This window comes from Lepeophtheirus salmonis, chromosome 13, assembly GCF_016086655.4.
Source record: "Lepeophtheirus salmonis chromosome 13, UVic_Lsal_1.4, whole genome shotgun sequence".
Lineage (NCBI taxonomy): Eukaryota > Metazoa > Arthropoda > Copepoda > Siphonostomatoida > Caligidae > Lepeophtheirus > Lepeophtheirus salmonis.
The window spans coordinates 13583869-13603726 of NC_052143.2; the positions used below are offsets into that span (position 1 = coordinate 13583869).

General features: G+C 30.3%; 1 protein-coding gene across 7 annotated transcripts in view; it reads left to right on the forward strand.

Annotated features, from left to right (window-relative positions):
- Itpr (Inositol 1,4,5,-trisphosphate receptor) overlaps nucleotides 1-19858 on the forward strand; it is a 131633-nt gene that overhangs the window by 77111 nt on the left and 34664 nt on the right. For all 7 annotated transcript variants that reach the window (XM_071892514.1, XM_071892515.1, XM_040724324.2 and 4 more), the window contains exons 6-7: nucleotides 10088-10174; nucleotides 12000-12230. In XM_071892514.1, coding sequence (XP_071748615.1) covers nucleotides 10088-10174; nucleotides 12000-12230 — 318 coding nt within the window. The remainder of the gene's footprint in view (nucleotides 1-10087; nucleotides 10175-11999; nucleotides 12231-19858) is intronic.

Here is a 19858-nt window from a genome sequence, read left to right on the forward strand (position 1 = left end):
TAGGTGGTAGTAAGTTTTGGGTTGAGATTACAACTTTGACCCGCACCGACCATGACACCTCGGACATCATCAAATAGCTACGAGTCAACCCCCACACCATCTACCAAGTTCGCATGAGTTTGGAAGATGGACTACCCTCAAGGATTGCCCTCGAAGCAGTAAGCCGGTCAAGCCAAATCTTGAAGATATCAAACGCTCTTTTGAGGCCAACCCAAGGCCAATGACCAAATTGCAAAAAAAAAAGTAATCGAGCCAGGGAGTGGAAAAAGGCATTCTTGACATAAAAGCATCAACAATTCTGTATGGAGCGATGTAGGACTCGTCTTAATAACTTTTGAATTAACTTTTGACTACCCTAGAGCCCGTAACTCAACTCTCGAGAACACAACGTCTGGTGGCAAATGGAAAGCCTGTCAAGTTAGCCACAGTAATATTGCTGACGTCAAGTCCTCCATAAATGAGGAGTGGAAGAAAATGAGCCGCAGCTATATTTCACAGGTGTGTGTGGCATGTCATAGCCGCCAATGGAGGTCAAGTTCACAAATAATGTTACTGTATCCTACATAGTATTATAATAATCTATTTGTGTGCCATGTATGCCTCACTTAGAAAAACAATGATAAAAACGAAGACAGATGTAGACTTTTGACATAAAATATATTTATAAATTTTGTTTAATTCTGATCAGACCAGATTTCTGGACTCTAGAGAATAGGTTTGATTTTTTTTCATAATACAAGCTCGATTTCACGTCTCTCAAAGTTTTTCTTAAGGTAATTCGAAAATGCACAAAAAAAATAAAAAATCCAAAAAACGAATTATTGCCATAACAGAAAAGGGGAAAACGTGTATTAAATACGAATTAAAAAAGGGAATTGGAAAGAGGATGAGGGAGTTAATTCATATTGGTTGAAGAAGAAGCATGGGAAGTTAGCAATGACAATAAATAAATTATTAGGTAAAACACTTGAAAAAATTGCATTATATTTACCAAAATCAGTATTTTCACATTTTCAACAGTGTCAAAAAGGGAGCAGATTTGATTAAATTTACAAAAAAATGTTGTATTCAAGGGGGTTTTACTATAGAAATTTACCTATTACATATGTAATTATAGTTTATAGTAAAACGTTTTAGTTTAGAACTTTAATATAAATAAAATCTTTTTAATTTTTCATTTGCTATCTTTAATATAGCGTGTTTGTGCTAGTATATATTAACTAAATAAATCTATCCCTCACGTCTACATTGTCCAAGTTCATTTGATTTCATTCTAATTAAAATGAAATACGGGTTGTAAGGTGGTGCAAGACTTATAATTAAAAGGAAAGAAGAAGGAAAAGGGTCATTGAAATTGGAAAAATCAGAGATATTACTTGATGGAGGAGGGGTGGAGGATTGTGATGCATATTAGACATCCAAATGTTGGGATACATTTGAAATTTTTAAAGTATGTAAAAAAATATATATTTTCTACGAAAAGGAGAAAAGACAAAAAAATTTAAAAATATGAGTATATGTATGTATAAACCCTTATGTCTAATTTTATTAAAATCGTAGCTATACATTTGTAAGTACGTTCATACTTATATTTATTTGCCTTGACAATGACACCAAGATATTTAAGGGTCGAGACCAAGGTATATGATTGATCTACAGAATCATATCACTAGTAGCTAGATAGGAACATGATGTATATGGTTTCATTGATATTTAATTAATTAATGTACGTCAGGCCTCTACATACATCAGTAAACGTGCATAAATGTCCAATGTATGTACATTTGAGAAAAACTTGAGTCATAAATCATTGATTTGATGCAAAAAAAATAAAAAATAAATTCAATTTATGCCATTCTTTTAATCAATAAATCATTAAACAACTACCATAAACACACTGTTTTTCCTCTAACAATAAATCCAAGTACATTGTATAAGTATGTACGTACACTCTATAAATTATTATTTGTATTTTAATTTTATTACAGACTTGTATCATTTTTTTAGAATATTGATACTCACAAAAGAAGGCCCAATGAATATTTAATATTAATTGCTAAATCAGAGGATTTAAGGGCTTTCAAACGTGATTCTCAAGGGCATATGGAACGTAAGGTTGTTTATGTTTATCTAACCTAATTTACGATTGAATTTTCCATGTCGAGTTACACTTGTCAGTCCTTCAAAAAATATAATCTGTATGTGTATAAAACAGAGTTTTGTCCGTCTGTCTGTCTGTACTTTATAGTTGCCTACACTGTTGGATCTAGGAGGCTGAAATTTTGTATGGGTGCCTCTTTTAAAACTGGGCAGACTAAGACGCAGGTGCAGATTTTCGAGGGGGTGGAGGTCATATAGAACTATAAAACAAAAAGTGACAGGTTTCAAAAAAATCTATACGAATAAGAACGTTTTCTAAATTTATTCAAAATCCAAAAAGTTATTGGGAAAAAAATATATCGATGAAAAGAGCACTTTTTTTTCAAGTGCAAAAAAATGTATTTCCAATGGAATATTGGAATCGTAGATTAAATAAAATTTGAAGAATTTTATCAGTAAATTCGTTTGTATATTAATTTGACAAATATAAAGGGATGTTTAATTAAAATATTTATCTTTTTCTGAATAATTTTTCAATTTTTTTTTTTTTCCATCTAACTCCAATTTTCAGTTTTTAAGAAGAAATGCCAGAAAAAAATGCATTTTTTTACATAAATTATAGATTCAAACATATTAAACGTAGTATTTTTAATTTACAGAACATTTCATTTCATAATTTTATTAATATTTGCAAAAATGAACCAATTATCGAGAGTTATGATTCGACAATATTATTCTCCATAACTTTTTTGTTTTTGGACGTACCAAAAAAACATTAAACGTTTATCTCTCTCTTTACAATGCCAATAAATGCTATTTACTATCTTATACAGGAATTTCGATTTGGCAATTTTTTGACAAATTAAAAAAACGGACTTCCCATATAGAGAATTTTTTCATGCCTATATGTTGGTATGTTATTTGAAGTTCTTAACTTGTTTTTGTTCAATTCATATTAATACATTGTCAACGTGATTTCCAGCTCTCTCCTTATTAGCATAGTTGAGGGTACTAACATCCAAGCATTAACAAATGGCTTGTCTGGATCATTCTCAACAACAACAAAACACTCATGCACTGATTCAATATTCTAATATATATACTATTGAGGCCACTTGAGTATTTCTGGCAAAACCCGATAAAGTCACAGATAAATTTAATTTTAGGCCTGTGTGTTCTTCAGGCGAGGTATACTTATGTTATACCTCCATACAGAGAACTTCCGTTTACCGGAGCTCTTCTTGCTAACACCGGGCAACCCTTTGTTAGTATAATATAACATAGAAAAACTCTATCCTTGATTGACAATTCCTTCTCTACTGTGTAACAAAAATAATGTTGGGTCGTGAGCTTTTTCTAACTGCTCGAGTATTTTCGAGTTTCTAAAAAAAAACACTCGAGGAATTACAAGTTATACTCGGTACTCTCCTTAGCACCTTTGTTCCCTAAAAAACTTTCAGCCAAGAATCATATTTTCAAAAGAATGTTTGAAAATCTGTCATTTATTTATTTACTTCATTTATATTCTACAGAGTGACTTAAAACATTGGATAACTTATTTTAATCGTGTTCATAAGCTTAATTTAACAGTTTATATAAGCAACTCAATAAAATATTTAACTATAATCGGGTTATAAAGGTTATATTTTGAGTGGCACTGATGCTTATTAAATATATGTAGAGAAATAACAGTTTATAAATGGTTAACCTAAAATTTATTTACATATTGATATTTAAAGAAAAGAAATTAATAAATAAAATAAAAAAACCACCTTTTGTGAAATAATAAAACTCCCATTAGAGTCATCAACATGCTTAACCAGCTCGAATCAAGCAGATTTCCTAATCGTGTACACGGCAAACTTTTTGAATCCGAATTAAAGAAATACTGTATGGTTTTGAAAACGTTGCTGTGTGGATAAGGCCTAAGAGTACACATTGCACAATAATAAACATTACGAAGGAAAACATAAATCTTAAATTTCACCTATCTATTTTAGGAAGAATACATGCCATAATGTGTTCGGAAAAGGTGAAATCCCAATTTTGGAACGAGTAACGAATAATTACTCTCCTGAATTGATTTTTTGATGTATTTTTTTATTTTTGTTTTGATACTCATGTACGAATTGACGAGCTAAATATAAATTGCCCTTAACTATGGTGACCAACCCTTCTCTTTCCTCAACTTATTCAATGACTTTTTGATAATTTCATGAAATGTTTGGTTTTATGAAAGAAATAGTGCATATTGAAAGTCTACTTAAATTAAATGGATTTATATTTTTGACCAGCGGCGATAATCAAAGCCTATAAAGGTCGAAATATACAAATTATCATTGTTAGTAAAAGTAATACATTTCAGATAAGAATACTAAAATTTAAAAATAACGTATAAGTGCAAAGAAAAAATACGTGAAACAAAATAATCCTAAAATGTAATATTGTATATATATAAATATGTCACACAAAAAAATAATTAACTAAAAATCCCTTGAGGTCAGTCTCACTTCCCTCACAAAGGCATAAATGAAGGCATATAATTCCAAAGACGGGCATATAATTCATAAGTTCTATAATAAAACTATGCCTAAAAAAGTATATATTTGGTTTTTGGATGTAGATAGTGTTGTGATCAAAGAGTCTCGATTCGTTGAAGTGTAAGCATTTTTTAGTATTCAAAGTGTGGGTGATTGGTGTATCTTTTTGTTTCAAATTCGGTGGAGGGTAATAAAATCCTTAATGGTACGTCTATGATACATACTAAGTCTTTTAATTTTGCATGGATAGTTGTCCTTATTTCCCATTGAAAGAAAAAAAACACAAAGCAAGCTTACATCTTGTCCAGGGACTTAATCAGGTAGCTTCTGAAAGGAGACCAGATCTCAAATCCGTACATTAAGATCGGTAGAACATATAGTTTCACCATTAAGGAAGGCCTCTGTGTTTTGAAGCTTCTTTTAATGATTCCCAATTTTCGATTGCTCTTTTTTATAACGTAGTGTATATGCTTCTTACATTTAAGATCACAAGAGATGTATATTCCCAAGTCTAAGTAATCATCTACCAACTTTAATACTTGCGTGGATGAACTCTTTTTTATAAAAGACAGAAATCCAAAATATCTTTTGTATTTTCTAAAAAAAAACACAATAATTATACAGAAATTAATCCGAACAAATGTTTGCTTTTTAATAAAGAAAAATATGATTATTTTTGGTGCCGGAGCAAGTAGGGTAATATTCGTATCTTGATAACAATACTTGTACAATGTACATATAATTTGCATATGAATCATCGATAATATTTATCAAGATGGGGACATTTAGAATAAAGAAAAAGAAATCAATTACTGTGAAAATGCTATGCCACTCAAGTACAAGAACATATTATAAGTAGTGATTCTTCATATTTTATCTCATAATGTGTGCAATATATACTTTTGTCGCTTTGCGTGGAATATGCATGCTTTGAGAGAAAGAGAGAGATAAGTTTATTTATCTTTCTGTTGAGATTTTTGAAAAAAAAAAAATATTTCAATCAATAGACAGTTAAATCAACTTCTTTTATGTTCAACAATGCTCAACATTTGAGTAATATTACCATTTATGCTTTATATATACATTGATATTCATTTACGATTGAATAAAGATTTACAATAGGAAAAAGATAATAATAATTTTTCTTTTTGTATTGTGAATTGATGTACATTTTGATGGCAGACATAGTTTTCTAATCTATTTAATATCAAATGATTAAATTAGAATACATATATACAAGTATGTAAAGAACTATAGAAAATATGATCCGCCCGTCAAATATCGTACTAACCCTGACAATTTGATGAATGTTTGAGAAGAGAGGAGCTTAGCTTTGATGACGTTTCATTAAATTAGCTGCAAACAGCTTTGAGATGAAGATAGCAAACACAAGTCCCACTCCATATCTAGCTAGAAATTAGAGCTCTACTCTGAGTCCTACAAGGACTTACTTCCATAGCTTCCCAATCAGTCCTCAGTTTTACTCTTCCTCTTTCATGAAAATACGCACAAGTGATTACTTTATACAAAGATGTCTCTCTTCACGAATAATGATTTGTATATTTCCAAGCATACCGGTAGGTCATATTTTCTACAACTTTATGTATGTATACGATAATATAATTTTGGTAAAGAGAAGATGGGAGACAGGCTATTACTGAATTAAGAACATTGATCATATCAGCTGTCTGTTATATGATTTTGGGTATACAAAATGAATTATTCCCATAAAAAGGTTTTAAACCAGCAATAGTGCATGGAAAATTTTGATGACTATCCCTTGTGTTCATAAATACTCATATCATAAGGGAACGACTTGAAATGGCTCCTCAATAATAATAAATATTAGACAAATACCCAAATAAAAACGGTTAGATGAATAAATATCACAATACTTTTTTTTCAATTTTAACCCATCAAAGAGTAATTACACGTCGAGTAACCGTCTTTGCGGGTAATATTCGGGTATTATTTACATTTTTTTTACAGGTACGAGTCATAGGGTAGAGGTATAGCACAGACCTATCCCTAGTATGTATATTCATAAAATGGTTCTACTTTTAGTACTGTATTTTCTTTACTAAATTGAGTGATCTTTATTGAATACATATGTGCTCCTTTTAAAATACTTATATAGACATTCATCATCTTGCTGATGGCCTTACAACTCCTTAAAAACGTTACTTAACCATTTAGATTCTTTATCCTTTTCCTTAAAAAATGGCTTTATAGATTAATATAAAAATGGATATAATTTATTTGAATGCATGAAAATAAAGGAATAATTTCTGGTTTCTTATTATTACACATAGGTGAATGAGTTTATTTATGGAGGGAAAATGATTAGTACATATAATTTAGCAAGAAGGTTTTTTAAATAATTATGATATGAAGAGCGGTACAATTCTAGTATGTTAGGGGCTCTATGAAGGATAAGTTCCTCTACATTTGGAGACAAATTGTGCTAAATACAGGGTGTAATCACCGGAGGCAGGGGAGCATAGACCCCGTTTTTTTTTTAATAGACACAAAAATAACATTTAATACTAACATCTAGCGATTTTAATTTACTTGTGGCTTTCCATATTTCAAGTCAAAGTTAGTTTTTTGTATTGTTCATTGTGATTATTCTATGGAAAGTATTAAAAATTCAATTTCAAACCCTAATCAAATCCACTGTTTTGAGGATCAGGAAGGTGTTTGAGGATGATGGCAGCTATGGACGGAAGCCTAGGAGTGAGGGCCGTAACATAAAGCTATCGAGTTCATGAGTGTCTTGGAAGATAATATGGAGGCTAATCCAGAAATCTCGATAGATAGGCTCGAAAAAAAAGCACAAATTTAGTGAAGATCACGTTTGAGCTCTTGATGATTTTGTAAATGTTGTCCGCTATGATACATTTTTCTTTACACACACTTTAATTTAATCCATTAAACTGAATAATAGTATGGCTCGAGGCAGAGGAGATATCTCTAGTGAGGTATCAACGTATATAATACTATAAATTTATGTAGTTTGAAGATTCTTGAAATTATGTTGTTAATCAAAATGTAATAAATACAATTCCTGTCTCTTTTCAACATTTTACGTGCACTAATTAAATCATAGAGGGAAACATTTGAGAAAGAAGCCTCAAGTCCAAAACAATACCAACTCCGTGGGTTAATTGTTATTGTCATTAGTTCTTATAATAAAATATTAAAGAGAGAAAGAAGCCGAACATAAAGAAATGGAGGCTATTTCTATGAAGACATCTCTAATAATTAATGATGGTTAATTACTTGTCAGTCATCTTAGTCAAATTGACACAATGCGTATATTTATATTTCTGATACTACAATATAAACTGAGTATTTTTTTAAACAAATGAAAATATATTACAATGTAAACATTCGCTAATATTAACTTTTTTTGCAAAAAGAAAGAGCCAAAAATGTAAATTTTACAATTGAAAAGTAAATAGTGATCAACAAATATTGACCTAATATGTAGTTATTTATTGCAAATTAAATTTGCAATAAATAAATGAACAAATTATTTTGAAAATTAATTGGAGTAAAACCTTATTTTTTTCATCCTTGCTTTTAATCATTTAGGTTAAAAATGTGTATTATTTTTTCACTTGGAATAAAAACATGAGTCTATTTTTTTCAACTAAGTCCTTGGTTATTCTTATCGAGTCCTCAAATTTGTTTTGAGCTCATTTCAAGTCCATATTATAATATAGGTGTCTTAAGGCTTTCCTTGAGTTTAGAATAAGTTAGCTTTCGGGTCGTGAGTGTCTGATAGTTGGATCTAGTCGAGTCTCAAAGTCTACAAAATAAGAATTCAAGTCAAATTACAAGTCTGTAGTTCAAGTCCCGCCTCTGGATTCACGAAAATGTTTGTGCAAATATATGTATGTACGATATATACGACAGAGTTAAACTCATCTTAAGAGAAAAAGTTGAATCTTCTTATTCGTTTGTTAAGAATTATTTTATTATTACGGGAGTCATAATCAATTGATTTTATTCTACTTTTTTGTGTTCCATTCTCCAATAATGGTAATAATAATTTTAATAAGGGAAAGAGATTACTTATTCTCAATATATGTACTCGTAGATTTTTATATTTATGTTGATAGATTATGAGAAATAACAAATTTATTCAATATAAATTATTGCATAAACGTACATTGTACAATGTACGAGGTCTGATCAAAAAGAAACCGTTTTTATCATTTTGATTGCAATTCTCCTTCGATTTTCTCATTTATTTTTTGCTATGTTGATGTACATTTCCAGAACGTTTGCATTGCTAGTCTTTTTTAATAGGTAAAAAGCATAGACTCGTTTTGGTGTACTCCACATTTTTTCTACTATTGAAAAAATTGAAAATTCTCTAGGAAATTTTATATGATTATATTCATTCTTCATAAATTTAGCCTTATGTAAAATAAAAATAAATGGAACGACGTAGCGCAATGGACAATTACATCGAGAGAAATTCTTCTCTTGAACTCTTGAATGTGCGTAGTTTTGATACTAGGTCGCTCCTATATAAGGAAATATATATTGACTTCAAAGACAATTCCTAGGTTAGATAGAGTAATTGTAATACTTTAATGTTTATTTATACTTAGAGTTGAGATATAGAATAATGTAATAATTTGTATTCACTATCCAGCAAAGAAATAATGAGAATAATTCTTAATTCAGAGTGAGAAGTTAACACTCGCACGACCTATTGAATAATGAACGAAAAGGAAGAAAGAGCACACGCAAAAAGCATTTTTCCTTCCCTAATTTTTAAAGGTAGTTTTTTCATCACAAACCCCTCAACTCTACTTATACTTAATTAATGCAACTCCATCTGACCAATTAAAGGAAGAATAAACATATCTCTCAAACACAAACTAACAATGCAAAATATAGCTGATATTATGTACATACGTTGTGAACAAGTGTAGCAATATAATGAGTATTTAAATTTGAGAATTGAATTCGAAATGAAAAAATATCACTGTTTTTTTTTTTTTTTTTTTATCAGAGTAGTACATAACACAGAAGAATAATGTCAAATTCGTCTTCCTTAGAGTTGGATAATGATGACTAAGATACGCAGAGGTTCCTTACTCAGTCTGATAAATTAATCACTATTAGTAAAGAAATATACATATTATAGGTGCTTACCAACCTATACAAAGAATCATGATGAGTCGATATTTATATATGTACAATGTAGGTATTTGTAATATAGGTATTTTCAACTCCCGCCCTCTTTTTTATTAATCATTTAATTCAAATTTATTACCTTTCTTATTTTCATAATCATTCTGATAAAATTTGAAGGTTACTTCTTCAGTGAAATACATATTAGTTATTTACTTATATAAAGATTAATAGCAATAATAATAATGCATTATATTAAAACTACAAATCTAATGATTATTTTTTATTCTTAGGTCATTTTGGCACCGGTCAATGCTGGGATGCAAGTTCTACATGTAGCTGCCAACTATGAATTACCGGATAATCCTGGATGTAAAGAGGTGAGATATTCATAATATATGATGTAATTGATTGATTGATCGATCCATGAGTGAATGAATGGAATGGGGAAGGGAGAACTTGAATACATCTATATAATATATACTTGACGTCTATAAGGAAGTGAATACTTGGGGGCGTATATATATATATGTATATATAGAAACAGCAAAAAACTTTTTAGTAATATTTTTTTTTTTTTTTGAAGATACTCTTTCTATTAATTTTTTTAGACAAAAAATCATAATTGTTGGGGGGGGAGGGGAGGGGGGGCTATAGCTGATGATGATATTTTGTTTCTAAAGTCATTGCCCATCATGAAGGAACCCGGTAGGAAATGCAGTCCTGGACCTTATTTATAAATATAAATAATCACATAACCTTAAAAAGAAGTCGTTTTTCACAGTAAAAAAGATTAGTCTACAAAGAAGTCGTAGGTCAAACACAGCAACTAATTTAATGACCTCATTGGGTAAATGTAATACATAAAAACTAAGGAATGTGATTAGTTAAATTGTTTTTTCCCATTGATTTCTTATTTATTAACACTGGATTTAGGGGTTTCCATTATTCTATATAGCAATATTCCTGTATTTGGGGACATATTGACGTAGTTCACTATGTTAGTAAATTTTACTGAAAATAGTTGCTGACGAACCTGACTTATTATAATAAATTGGTTTTTCAAGAAACACTTTATTTTTTGAAAGCTGTTGACGATTCTGCTTTTCCCCCTTAATCAGTGTTCTGAACGCTGAATTAGCTGTTCTTTAGCTCTGTGAGCTTTTCCTTACTATCATTGAATAATAATCCCATATTTGGAAAGAATTGGCTAACTATTACCTACTGATTTTGGTCCTTTTTTCTGTTTATTTTCTAAGGAAAGGTTTTGAGATACTAATAAGTTTATGACATGCTGATATTCCAATACTTTTTCCACTCTTAATTTATTTGAACTTTTATTTTTACTAAGGATGCCCATGATGATCGAAATAGTATCTAATTTTTACATTTTTTTAAAAATAAAGTACTTTTAATATTATTATTTGTAGCTATATTCATAGGAACAAAAACAAAAATACCGTGCCTCACATTTTGAACGTAGTGTAACGTCATTTTTGACTTTTTTCTTATAGAGATAATTTTTATTATTTTATACGATATATTAGAACAATAAGAGGGGAATATATTTACAAAAATTTTGAGATTCATATATCCATTTTTTATCTAAAAATTATCATTTCGATATGAAGGAAGCTTTATCAAATTTTTCCGTATTTGGACAACAATTAAAAGTGTCTCTACAGTACTTTTTTAGCGAACATTTTTGCATTTTAGTGCTTAATTGTTATGTTATAGTTAGAGCAAATATGTACCAATTTTGAGACTTATCGATTCATTTTGTATTAAAAAATATTTTTTTTTTTTAAAAGAAAGAGCTTATTAAATTAAGAAAAAAATGTAAAACCTTCGGTCTTAATTGGTTAAATTGATGGTTTAGTTTTTTAATTGCAATTGGGTAATTAAAAAGTAAATTACAAAAAAAAAAAAAAAATACCATGGAAAGTAAAAGATAAAAATTGCATCCATTTATTATTCGACTATGCATTGAATAAAATGTTGGATTGACACTTGAAATAATTGAAAAATTAAGTCAATTATTTTTTGAGGTCATGGTTATGTGAATTTGATTATTTTTAATATATAGTTTACGTATGACAGTCGTTAAAAAGATTAGTTCAAAATTAACTTTTAAAGAGATTCCTACTTCACCCATTATTTTCTCTGAATTGGAACTAAAAAACTAATTATGTGACATTTTTATAGGTCAACGTCGTCAATTCACAAACCTCTTGGAAGATTTCTTTGTTTCTGGAGCACCGAGAGAATGTTGAAAACATTCTCAAAGGGGGAGATGTGGTCCGATTATTTCATGCAGAGCAAGAAAAGTTTCTCACTATGGATGAATATAAAAAAAAGCAGTCTGTGTTTCTTAGATATACTGCCCGAGCCTCTGCAACTTCAGCTACTTCGAGTAAAGCTCTATGGGAAGTTGAGGTAAGAATTACATTTTAAATTATTTACATTCATACCTTAAGAAGAGTGGGGTGTCACAATATAACTAGGTAGGTCATAGGCATAAATGCACATATTTTGTGAGTGCTCATTTTGTAGATATATTTTTTGTCTTTGAGTATACATACATATATGTACAATGATTCTCACATAAATAAATATGACTTTAAAAGGTAATTAAAATATTACGACCCGTCCTATATTTACCTAAGCATATGTAGTTTTTTGAGGCCCAATACCGATTTATTCGTTTTTTCTCTCTCCAAAAAATTGGCTTTTTTTTTCTTTTCTTTTCAAATTTACCCTTAAAAATTCAGTCATAATAATCACAACAGAGTATAAGCATAGTCACTAGGCCCATTGTATATTTTCCACATCACTATACCGGGATAGATAATTAGTATTGTGTCGGTCCTGATTTATTTGGTCCAGGCCAGTCTTAGGACAGGCCATATCGTTATTGGGACTGGTACTTAGGAATTTCAGTACAAAAGAAGAAATAAAGTTGAGTGACGTCATCAAGGACCAGGCCGAGACTGAATTGGAAGACTGCAACATTACTCATCTGTCTATATGCTGAGACATCTTATAAATAGTGATGAAAATCGTGCGTATTTCGGGTATGTTAAAAAAAAAGAAACTGGAAATAAACATGGTAACCCTGACAATTTGAAGAATGATTTGGAGGAGCTGAAACGACGTCTAATTAGATCATCTACAATCAACTTGACGAGAGAGGAGGAGGAGAAGGAAATAAGTAAGGACATTGAGAAGAATTACTCCATTGTCGATCCTCAATTCTATTTTAGTCCAATAAGGACTTATAATTATAACTCAGCAACAAATCCTTAGCGTGGCTCTCCGTCTTTTATGTGCATAAACAAATGTTCAATCAGGTTTGAAATTTAATTGAATCTAGTAGAAAAGGAAGTTCACTCCTTTGGAATAAAATAATAATGACGACACCTGAGGAAAATAAAATTCATTCTTCAGATTATCAATTCCAAAAAAACAAAAGAAAAACGGGCAATCTAAAAAATACACTGGATTTTCATCACTGCCTATAATTTTAGAACTGTGGATTAATTGTTGTACAGAAAACCTAATATGTAGGGGATTTATTTTATTGATGATCGAAGTGTGATCTGACCATACCTGGGACTTTATATAATGAAATAGCAAGAAAAAAAGTTATGAAAATTAATATTATAGTTAAAGGTGATTACACGTGTTTTAAATTATGTTGATCATATGGGATTAGGAGTAAGAGAGGGAAGGGAACTTTTAAAAATGGGTTTTTAAAGGTTAAGTTATTAAAATATGTTTGATCTCGTTTGTATTATATATAATAATTTTTGATTTGATTTCTTAGAATGAATATCTAATCTTCTCTTTTAGAAATTATTGGCAACGTTAGTCGATTTCTAATCATTATCCAGTTCCCTATAATTTCATGATATATCAGTCAAACCTGATGACTATTCTTTTTCTTTTCAAACACCTTGCTTCAAACTGAGTAGTTGCTAAACATCCATTTTAGCCAATATAATACTCCCAAAAAAAGTTATTGACCATTAATCACCTAAAAATATATACCCTTTATCCCATAAGAAAACTTTATGTTTGTAAATACATGACACTTACTTTTTATAAAAAGAACACATGCCATAAGGCGTCACTTCTTGAAATGGTTGTATCAACCCCTTATTTATTTGTGTGAGTATCTACCAAGTTTTGATCAAAGGATGTTCAAAAAAATAAAAAAGATTTGATTAAATGTGTACTTAATTGTAAATGGTTTTAAATCCACTGATACAATAAGTATGAAAATGGGTAGCCGGACTTTATGGAGAATGCGGACTATATGGAGACAACCAATCAAATCAATTTATACTGATCCTAAAAATATTGATAAAATCGGTAGTTCGAACCGAAACTTTAAAAAGAAAAGGAAGAATTGGGCTAATCTAGCTGCAGGAAGATAGAAAGAGAAAAGAAGCAAAACAATAATACAACAACGATCATTTGAAATCGTATTGTAATTCTTCCATTCAAATCAAAGATTCTGACTGATTCGTTTTTGTAAATCGGAGCAGTCGTCATGTGGTAGGTGGATTACAGATAGAAGAGAAGTCCGCTTAATTTGCTCAGTCACTTCACCAATCCCTAGATCGAGATCAACTCGTCAAGAGTTCCCTAGATGGATGGATGAATGAATGATCATGTTTACTGCCTACCTATGCGAGATGCATGCATAGCCAACAGATAAGTCGTGAACACGTTAGTAAGTTTCTGATCAAATAGAACAACAGTTCAAAAGCAAGTTTTCCTCGAGTGAATTTCTATCCTGTGTCTCATATCCCATTAGAATTCGTCTCCACCCGAAGATACCTTGCTATGGATTGCTCTCAAGCAGAGTTTCTTTTAATGAACCCTAACTAGAGCAGATTTTATACGATGTAAATCATTTTTTTCAGGTCTTTTATAGATCTTTATGTCAAACTATATTGTGAACATAGCAATCATAGCAATAAGAACTGTGAAACTGTATATTAAAGAGCTTCACACTGCCTCAGGTGTCCACAAGGCTTCCCCAAATTTCCTCGTGATATTAAATTCCTAAAATTTCTCCATCGAGGTGACTTCTGACTATGATATTTCTAATTAGTTGATTGGTTTTTTTGTTAAAATTGATTTACCTGACCCGGATTTTTAAATTCGTATCTTTTTATTATTAAGAATTATGTATATATATTAAATCAAATAGTAACACAATACAAATTTTCAAGTAAATAAATATATATATCATACGTTCATGGATTATTTCTTCCCAGACGTGAACTCTATAGGCGTAGTAGTATCATGAAGATCAAGAGCTGTAGGTGCTTCTAGGAGAGGAGAGTCACGAAATTGTTGTGGAGGAAGAGGTACTAAATCTATTATATTGAGGGAATCGTTGTGGAAGGACATTATGAGTTTTATATATTATATAAGAGTGTTTTTCGTACTTATAATTCAACAGCTAAAGTAGTTGTTGTTATTGTATCCATAAAATTATTCCGTGTAGGAGAATTTGCATGAACATTTTTGTTAATATTGAGCGATTTACTTTTAATGATCAATACAACTTCTTTTAAAAGAGAAGTTAATTTTGAATATGCCATAATTTATTATATTAACCAAAGGAATCTTAATGAAACTTTTGAAATTCAGCACCATAACTTTAAAATTGAAACCATTTTTCGGTAATCTGATTTTCTGTTATGTATTGATGAAAAAGATATATTTGAAAAGGTTTAGTCTTCCAATGCCATTTTTGTAACCTCTAGTTATTTGAAAATCAAATATTTTTAATAAAATTATATATTTGTAAAGGGATAAAGAAGTTTCAGTTTCAAAGTTATGGTGCTGAATTTCAAAATTTTCCTTAAAATTCTAATTTTTTTTCTTAACGTATGTACTAGGGAAACTAGGGGGAAAAAGGTGCATATTCATTGAGATTCTTAGATTGACTTCTACTTTTTTCAAAGGGAAATGCATTATATACATCAAGGAAACAGGTGAAACAGGTGGATTCTTAACAATGTAACATTTTTCTCAGAATAAGAGACGAAACAAAAAGTCAACTTTGGAAGGAACAGGATTCAAGAGTTTCAACGAAGGAGTTGTGGATGAGAAATGAAACTCTTTGTTCTTCACTGGGTAATTCATTCAGGAACTATTTCTAATTGTGGAACTCTCCAGTTCTAAATAACTATTTATAAGTAAAATCAGAATAGAATCTGCATTGTAGACCAAAATATCGAGAAAAGAGAAGCACATTATCTTTACGAGTCTAGAATTATCTTGCATTTGTTTTCCAATGACAAAAGAGACTCTGTAGTAATAAAGAAGTATACGATGATTCCGTAGAGGATCTGGAGGAATTTATGTATAGGACAATGATTAACGAGAATCGAAGTCACTATGACAGACCTTGAAATGAAGATGCACTTGCGCAATCATCGATCCTTCCATTAAAGGATACAAGATCCACCGACCTAGTGAAGCACTTGTTCAAGGAATCTCACCTTAAGAGTAGATCCCTTGAATAGAGTATCAGAAGACGTGTGAATAGATATTCATAGGAACGGTAAGGATGTATGTATGCAGATCCATTTATCCCATTGCTCCGGAGAAGAGATCCATCCAAATGACTATGAATGAAATGTGTTTCTACGCAGATCCAACTCCTCACTTCTCTCAACTCCCTCCTTCTGCTGTAAGGCTCCCTTTTTATAGCCTGAGGGCAAACATGTTACATAAATTCATCTAAGAGAACGACGAGTTCGAACTAGTTGTTCTATTTAAATAATCTGTTGTCTCCATAAAGTCCGGGAACCATGAAAATGTAGGGTGTTTGCTATATTGTAAAGTTGACCAAATCCAAAATTATTATGAATCACGGGAAATGTTTAAGTGTGCCCAATGACTTCCTGAGATATTTTTTTTCTGTGCCATCAAAAACCGTTACCCACCATCCGGTCAAAGTTTCCGCGTACAGGAAATGCTTCAAAGTGAAGTCAAATAAAAGAAGAAGAAAAAACCTTAATAAATTATGCCCTATGGAAAGAAAAAGAAAATATAATTTTTTTGAATTTGTTAGTAATTTTTTTGTTTTTTTTACTTTATTATGCGTAGTGTAAGTTTAAACTCATGAAGTAATTATTGAAGCCATACAAATATAGACAGATAATAATGGATTTTCTATTTATTGAGCAATTTATACTATTGTATTTTTTCAAGAATATAACAACTTTGTTACTTTTTCTGATTACAACAAATTTTATACCATAATTTTTTTTAGTATTTAACATACAAATGGCCATATATGTACATAAATATTTTTTATATCTTTGACTACTCAGTAAATTAATTCAGGAAATCAGACTTTTGAAAATTTTTATTCTATTTTGATTTTGACTGATATGTAACAATTGAATTTTTGTGTCTTTTTTCTTGATGATATGTTTCTCCGGGATTCTTTTAAAATTTATTCTATATAGCAGCTTAGGTTTTATGGTATTTAATTAGATCAGCTACAATAAGCTGTCACGAAGGGGGAGAAATTAAATAAATAAGGATATAATAAATTATATAACTAATTAACAATGTAATATCATATGTTTTTATTATATTGCAATATAATTAAATATATCATATTTTGGCAAAATATGTCCAATAACTTTAATACATATTTCATATATCTTATTTTGCATAATAATCCACCGATATTTTTATGAAAAATTCAAAGGACCGACAGTCCAAAGGAACGGTCCCAATGATTGACAGTCTAAAGACTAGATTGGACCAATTAAATAAGGATTGACACAACATTAAAGATAACACCCCAACAAATCCTTGGTGTTAGTCTCCGTTTTTTGTGAGCACAGTGACACATAGCTCCTCACTCAGTACTGAGACGTTCTCTCCTCAAGAAAGCAGCCTGAGAAGCAAAAATCATATGATTTGATGAGCCAAGGGAGTACTTTAACTTATTGCTAAATCCATTTTTTTTTCAATTTTAGATAAAGTACTTCCTTTTTTTTCTTCTTTTTTCATATGAGTTGAACTGAGTCTGCCCTCTGTTTGTAAAATATATTATCCATATGGGAACAACCCCTGTTTTTTTTTGTGGTTATAAAAGCTATTTATATTAACTTAGTAGCTAATTAGTGGGGAATAAGACATGTTACTTTGTTTCCTTAACAATAAAGTTCATGAATAATTTATCACAAATCTGGAAAACATCATTAATTCTGTGGTGGCAAGGCAAAAAAACTAAAAAAGCAAGTGGATAATAGTTTGTACAAACAGAGGGGAAAAGTGCCTGCAAGATTTTCTTTCATCTTATACCATGTTCCTTGTGTTTTTTCTTTATTGTGTATTGGTATAAGTTATACATCAGACAGCACAACAGATACACTTTTCTTTATTAATATAAATATGTTGTATGTAATAGGAAAATAAGTTCAGTTTAAATAATAATGACATCAGCTTAGGAAAAGAAAATTCACTCTTCAGCTTACCAGCTCCAAAAAAAAACACATAAAAAAACAGGGAAGCTAAGAAATACCCCTGATTTTCATCACTAAGTTCGTACGTACATAAAACTGCTACTCATGGAGAAGATTTGTAATTCCATGGAGTTCAAGTAGAGTACATACCTCTAGATATTTCACAATTTCTTTTTCCTCATGTACATACATACTTGGTTCACTTATATCCACAGCCTACATATGGTAGTAGGTAGGTTGGTAGATAGGTATGTGTCGTTGTTAATATCCCAGAAAATATTAAGCATTTCCTAGATACGTATGTAGGCATTTAGTTATAAGTTGTAACACATAACTCAAAACGAATAGACAGACGAAAAGGGAAAATTATTATTTATACATACATATAATATGTATGTATAAATAATACGTGTGTTTCCAAGGAAATCGTGACTTTGAGTTATAGAGTCAAATTTATAAAATATTTAGAGTCGTGACCGTTCACTTCTTCATTCTCGTTTTCATGTAAAGTCTATAATAATATTGCACCCCCTCTAGATAGTACATACTTTGAGTGGTTGTACATTATACCCTAACCATTATGAACAAGTTCATAAAAAACCCTCTTGGTATGTATATGTAATAATAATTAAAACTGATTGAAATCTATTTTGATGGTGTGTTGTGTTTTGTTAAAGGAGGCAAAAGAGCTTCCATCATTAAGACACATCACGACTTTACTTCATTTCTAACTGCTACTGTTGAACAAAAAATACCCCAGTATATATATACTAATAAAACCATTTATTTATTCATAGTGCTTCTAGACTGCTCCTTCATTACTATTCAATTTACATCCATGTCAAGTGGCTGACGATACAAATTGTTTTATCTCATTTATTCTTTATTTTACGAAAGGTAATAAACCACAATTGTTTGCTCATGCATGGACATGAAAAAAGACAGGCTCAATATGATTGCAGTTGTGACGTTTTTACTTTATAGTAATGAATAATTTTTGTCCCACTTTGCTTGTAATGATTCTACAATATATTATGTACAATTTGCATGTACATTCACTTTGTCATGTTGTTGTTTTTTAATGAAAAGTGCCATCATTTGTCTTGATTAAGACGTTGACTGTAAAAACATTATTTCATACAGAATGGCTATATTGATGAATAATGAGTTAAAATTAAGATATATAAAGTTGACACATGATATAGAGTATTATGAATTCATTTTATTGTTTCAAAAAATCGTTTGATTCAATGAGGATATTGCTAAAGTTCCTACTTAGACGCTCATTGACAATCAAAGTGTCTTTGAAAACTCATCAATGAGAATGTCTTGATGATGGGCCTATTTTGAAAAAGGTTGACATAATATCCGTCTCATCAGTACCATAACTATACTTATATCCAAAAAGGGGGACTTCATATTGTGAGCGGGGTTTTTCTTTATTTCAGATGACATTTTTTAAATTTGCAATTACCTTTTTTTTTTATTAGTAAAAGTCCAAGATATGACTCATTTTTTAGAGGGGGAAAAAACATTATTATATTCAACATTTAT